A 5,000-nucleotide genomic window follows, 5' to 3' on the forward strand; every position below is an offset into this window, starting at 1 on the left:
TGTGTGGTATGGTGTGTGTTTAGTGTGTGTGTGGTGTGGTGTGTGTGTGTGTATGTCTGTGTCTGTATGTTGTATGTTGTGTGTGTATGTGTGGTATGGTGTGTGTTTAGTGTGTGTGTGGTGTGTATGTGTGTGTCTGTGTCTGTATGTTGTATGTTGTGTGTGTGTGGTATGGTGTGTGTTTAGTGTGTGTGTGGTGTGGTGTGTGTGTGTGTGTCTGTGTCTGTATGTTGTATGTTGTATGTGTATGTGTGGTATGGTGTGTGTTTAGTGTGGGTGTGGTGTGGTGTGCGTGTGCGTGTGCGTGTGCGTGTGCGTGTGCGTGTGTGTGTGTGTGTGTGTGTGTAAGCAGAAGCCCACTTCATCACTGGATTTCCTTTTTCCACACCTACCGATAACCACTCCTACCCATCTGAGAGCTGTTTCAGTGTTGTATTTCTAGGGTCCTTGGGTGACTCTTCTAGGCGCACCTTGCCTACATGAAAGTGATAGCCCTTATCTTTCTTTCCCCTGACTTAGAACTGGGGCAGTGACTTCCTGTGCACAGAGCAGAGTCCTTCCAGCAAGGTACCCACCTCAGGTAAGCGGAACAACCACACCTCCTACACTGAATCCCATGTTAGGTGCCAGACCTGTAGGTGCACCTGGAGCACTGAGTGGACCTTGCAAGCTCTAGTGCAAGGCAGAGCTAGATGCTCTAAGGCCCCCGAGAAGCTGCTCTGCAGTTACTGCTGAACTCCTGCATGAAGGGCTCAGGCCTCCCCACTCAGGAAGGCTTTATTTAGTCTCTTTGAAGTTTCAACACAGCTCCGAAGGCCTCCCTGATTGGTGAGACAAGTGCAGCCAGGGATGTGGTCCTAGCTGCTTATTCTACATGACCCACACTGGAATTCTGCTGGACCACCTGTAGGATACTGGATGGTGGCTATCAAGCCAATGCTATTCAGAGCCTTAGTGTTCTGAATGAAGAGAAGGGGCAGCGCTGGGAAAGCGGGAGGCTAGAAGCAGGCAGCACAGGGACCTGTGTGCTAGGGCAGACTCAGTGTAACAGGCCGGCATCTGCCAGCTCTCCTCTTGCCTGTCTCTCCTAGTTCATGAGCTCCGACCAGCGGACATCAAGGTGGTGGCAGCAATGGGCGACTTTCTGACTGTGAGTACTAAGCCATGGGCCAGCGTGGGCTCCACAGAGTTTAGCCTGGCTGGACAGAGTCGGCTCTGCCTCATCACCAATGCTACATTCAGGTCCAGCAAGGGAGTTCCTTCCAGGCACGAACTGTGTATCCCAGAACCCCATCTTCCTTCGCCCTACTTGCTCTTCACGCTATGCACAAGGCCCCCCTCCACCCCCCACCTCTCCCTAACATTGTCGGTATAATGCACATGTCCACACTTGCCTGAACGCAACGCCATCAACCCGGTCCCAAAGACTAATAGGTCTTATCGACACCTCACCCAGAGCCCCTCACCCACTTAAGGACATGTTCCTTAGGTCCCTACAGAGGGAAACCGAACTCGGTCCTAGCACAGTTACATCAGTCTGCTGTGCTACTGCTGTGCGCATCATGCTCGGTCAGCAATTCTAAAAGGGAGAGTAGGACCGTCATAGCCCTCTCTCTGGCTAAGACAGGAAGAAGCTTCCAGAGAGGAGAATCGTGAGTGAATAGGTGACATGTGGTACTTTCACAATTCATGTCCATTCCTGTGGAAACAAAACCACCCCACGTGGAAGTGAAGGCATTTTAATTGTGCTGTGGACATGGGAAAGTAGTGAAGGGTGCGTTCCAGGCTGGATCAACCATGACTTCACCCTGGCGGGGTGTGTGCATGGGTGCAGGGGAAAGCGATGACGTAATAGCTGAAGGAGACTGTCAGGACGATGATTCTTTCCATTTTGTTTTGTGAGTTCGGGGTCTCAATAAATAGTCCTGACTGGCTCCAGCTTGCTCTGTAGCCCAGGCTAGCCTCAAACTCATAGCAAGTCTTAGTTTCTCAAGTTTCTGGTATTACAGGCATGAGCTACTATGTAAGCCCAAATGAGGTGATATTGATTGTTTAATTTAAGAGAAGATCTCAGTAGCCCAGGCTAGCCTCAGACTTCCTGAAACTCCCAATCCTTGTGCCTCCATCTCTGGAGTGCTGGGATTATGAGTGTATACCACCGAACCCAGCACTGAGAACACACCCCAGGTCTTCATGCATACCAGGCAAGTACCCTATTAGCTGAGTTGTACCCCAAGCCTTGGGGAAACACTCCCATGGTAAGATTAAGTTGTTCTTTTGTTTGTTTTGTTTTTTAATCTTTGTTTAACTGTTTATGATGGTGAGCATGTGTTACTTTGGTAAATTTTAAAGATAGAATGATCCTTTATTATTATTATTATTATTATTATTATTATTAAGAAAAATAGCAGGGCAGTGGTGGCACACGCCTTTAATCCCAGCACTTGGGAAGCAGAGACAGGCGGATTTCTGAGTTCGAGGCCAGCCTGGTCTACAGAGTGAGTTCCAGGACAGCCAGGGCTACACAAAGAAACCCTGTCTCGAGAAAAGAAAAAAAAAAAGATGGCAGCTTCAGAAATCTTCTCAGAAAAGAAATTAGAAAGATGAAGCAAAAAGGGGAGGTAGGCTCCAGAGAATGACTGAGGAGGGGTTTGGCTTTGATCCTGAGTTAGAGGGGACAGCAGGGAGAAGTGTGGTCAGAGACAGGAGAAAATAAACTAGAGGTCTCTGGGGCTGGGGAGGGGAGGATCAGCACTCCAGGAAGGGAGAAGGAAGGGAAGCCCAAGGTCGGAGCAGAGCAGCTCCTGGCCCTCAGGCTTTGGAAGCAGTGACAGGCCTGTGTTCCTCAATCTGAGGCTCTGCGCCAGCGCCAGGCGATGGTGGCACACCTTTAATTCCAACACTCAGATGCAGAGGCAGGAGGATCTCTGAGTTCAAGACCAGCCTGGTCTACACAGTGAGCTCCAGGACAGCCAGGGCTACACAGAGAAACCCTGTCTCAAAAAGCAAATTAAGTGGGAAGTAAACAGAGGGACAGAAAGTAGATGCTGGGTTCTAGTGTCCATGTTGGGGACAGTGCTTTGCTTTAGACCCTGGAGGTAAGATAGACACATGGAAGTGTCAGAGTCAGGGGCGAAGAGTGGAAAGAGGTATAGAGAGGTAAGGCAGCCCTGATGGCAGGAAGGGAGCCTGTGGTACCCATGAGGTCAGATGGCATGCCAGTGTTGCCCATTGCAGGCATGTGAATGTCTCCAAGGGCATGATGAACTAATTCAGGACCTTCACTGGGGCTAAGGTGGCATGTCAGAAGGGATTGGCAGGACCGAGTGAGAGTCTGTGGGGAACGCAGACAGCAGAGAAGAGGGTAGACATAGAGTGGGGCCTTCCCTAGCAAATACTAACCTGAGTACCAGCTGCAATCCAGAGCCAAAGGCCCCGGAGGTCCTCAGGGCTGCATCACCACTGGGAACCCTTTTGAAAACTTCTCTTTGCTTTTCACAGACAGCCACGGGAGCTCGAACAAGTGAGTCCAACAGTCTAGCCACCCCCTGGAGGGGGCTGTCTTGGAGGTAAGGGTGCTTTTGACTCACTCTCTATAGATAATAGTCCCCTAAAGAGGTATAAGAAGCCAGGCACTGGTGGCACATGCCTTTAAGCCCAGCACTTGGGAGGCAGAGGTAGGCAGATCTCTGTTAGTTCAAGGCCAGCCTGGGCTACAGATCGAGTTCCAGGACAGCCAGGGCTATATAAAGAAACCCTGTCTCAAACAAACAAACAAACAAACAAACAAGCAAACAAAAGAGGTATAGGAAGTGGGTTTCCTGCCACTTGCTCAGGGGTAGGCCTAGGTCTACATGGCCCATCTCTGATATCCAAGGAGACTTGGTGATGCTTGTGTTAACCCAGAGGGTGGAAAGAGAAATGACTGACAAAGTTCCTTTCTCTTCCTCAGCATTGGAGGAGATGGAACGCTGGAGACCCATACCACACTGCCCAGTAAGTAGCCCACACCAAAATGTCTTGGTACCACAACCACCGTAACCCTCACTGAGGCTAAGGGCCTCTGCCTACACTGGGGACAAGAAGACTCTTTCTGGAGGGGAGGAAACTGGCCAGCCCCAGAAAGATAAGGAACCCCCTGCCCCTCCTGCATGTGACACATGCCAGTGCCTCCAAACTACATGCCCACCTCAGTTCCTTTCACCTGTGCTCTCTGCTTCATCCCTCTCTAAAGACATCCTGAAGAAGTTCAGCCCTTCCATCCTTGGATTCTCTACTGGCACCTTGGAGGACACAGCAGGATTAAATGTGGCAGAGGAAGGGGCCAGAGCTCAGTGAGTTGATGTGGGGACCAACAAAGAGATTAAGGTGGGAATTTGGGAGTGGCAAGGGAAACAATGTCTAGGAGGACCCAGCTTGGTCATAACCTCGGTACCCAGAGCATCCCTGAGTGCTGGAGCTGCATCCGATCTTCCACATGATTTATCTCCTGTAATCCTTACACCAGTGGACACAGGCACTATCATGTGGGCTTTGTGGCTAGAGAGTTTCTTAAACAGCCAAGGTCACCTAGAAAGTTTTGAGGGAAGGACCTGGATCAGACCATTCCTGAACATAGCACTGACCAATGCACTGTTAAAGAGGCAAGAGGAACCATCTACGTCTATAAAGCAGTCTGTCCCTGCTGACTCCAGTTCCACCTCCTGTCTCTCAGGGACGAGAGTCACTCGTGCAGAGTGGCTCCCAACATCCTGAGCCACATCATGAGGAAGTTCGCTTCCTCTGCTTGTCTCTGTCTTGTCTTAAATGCATGAATCAAAAAAAAAAAAGTGTCTTCTGATGCTGGGGAGTTAGATGTCAGGACCCCTCGCAGAACACAGCAGTGGTTGTTTTCTCTGGGCTTTCTGTTGTTGACAGGAACTCAGGTAATGAAAGCTGAAGTGCCTGACTGGTTTCATTGACTTCCTACACGGAGCAGAGCGCAGAGTGTGCTGGGTATT

The 5,000-nt window shown here is 50.2% G+C and overlaps 1 protein-coding gene across 1 annotated transcript in view; it reads left to right on the forward strand.

The window, feature by feature from the left end:
- Positions 1-5,000, forward strand: part of Plb1 (phospholipase B1) — a 102,966-nt gene that overhangs the window by 80,977 nt on the left and 16,989 nt on the right. The window contains exons 41-45 of the mRNA XM_028778987.1: positions 520-580; positions 1,092-1,150; positions 3,502-3,569; positions 3,953-3,996; positions 4,235-4,334. Coding sequence (XP_028634820.1) covers positions 520-580; positions 1,092-1,150; positions 3,502-3,569; positions 3,953-3,996; positions 4,235-4,334 — 332 coding nt within the window. The remainder of the gene's footprint in view (positions 1-519; positions 581-1,091; positions 1,151-3,501; positions 3,570-3,952; positions 3,997-4,234; positions 4,335-5,000) is intronic.

The sequence above is a fragment of the Grammomys surdaster genome, unplaced genomic scaffold (assembly GCF_004785775.1).
Source record: "Grammomys surdaster isolate TR1022 unplaced genomic scaffold, NIH_TR_1.0 343, whole genome shotgun sequence".
Classification (NCBI taxonomy): Eukaryota; Metazoa; Chordata; class Mammalia; order Rodentia; family Muridae; genus Grammomys; species Grammomys surdaster.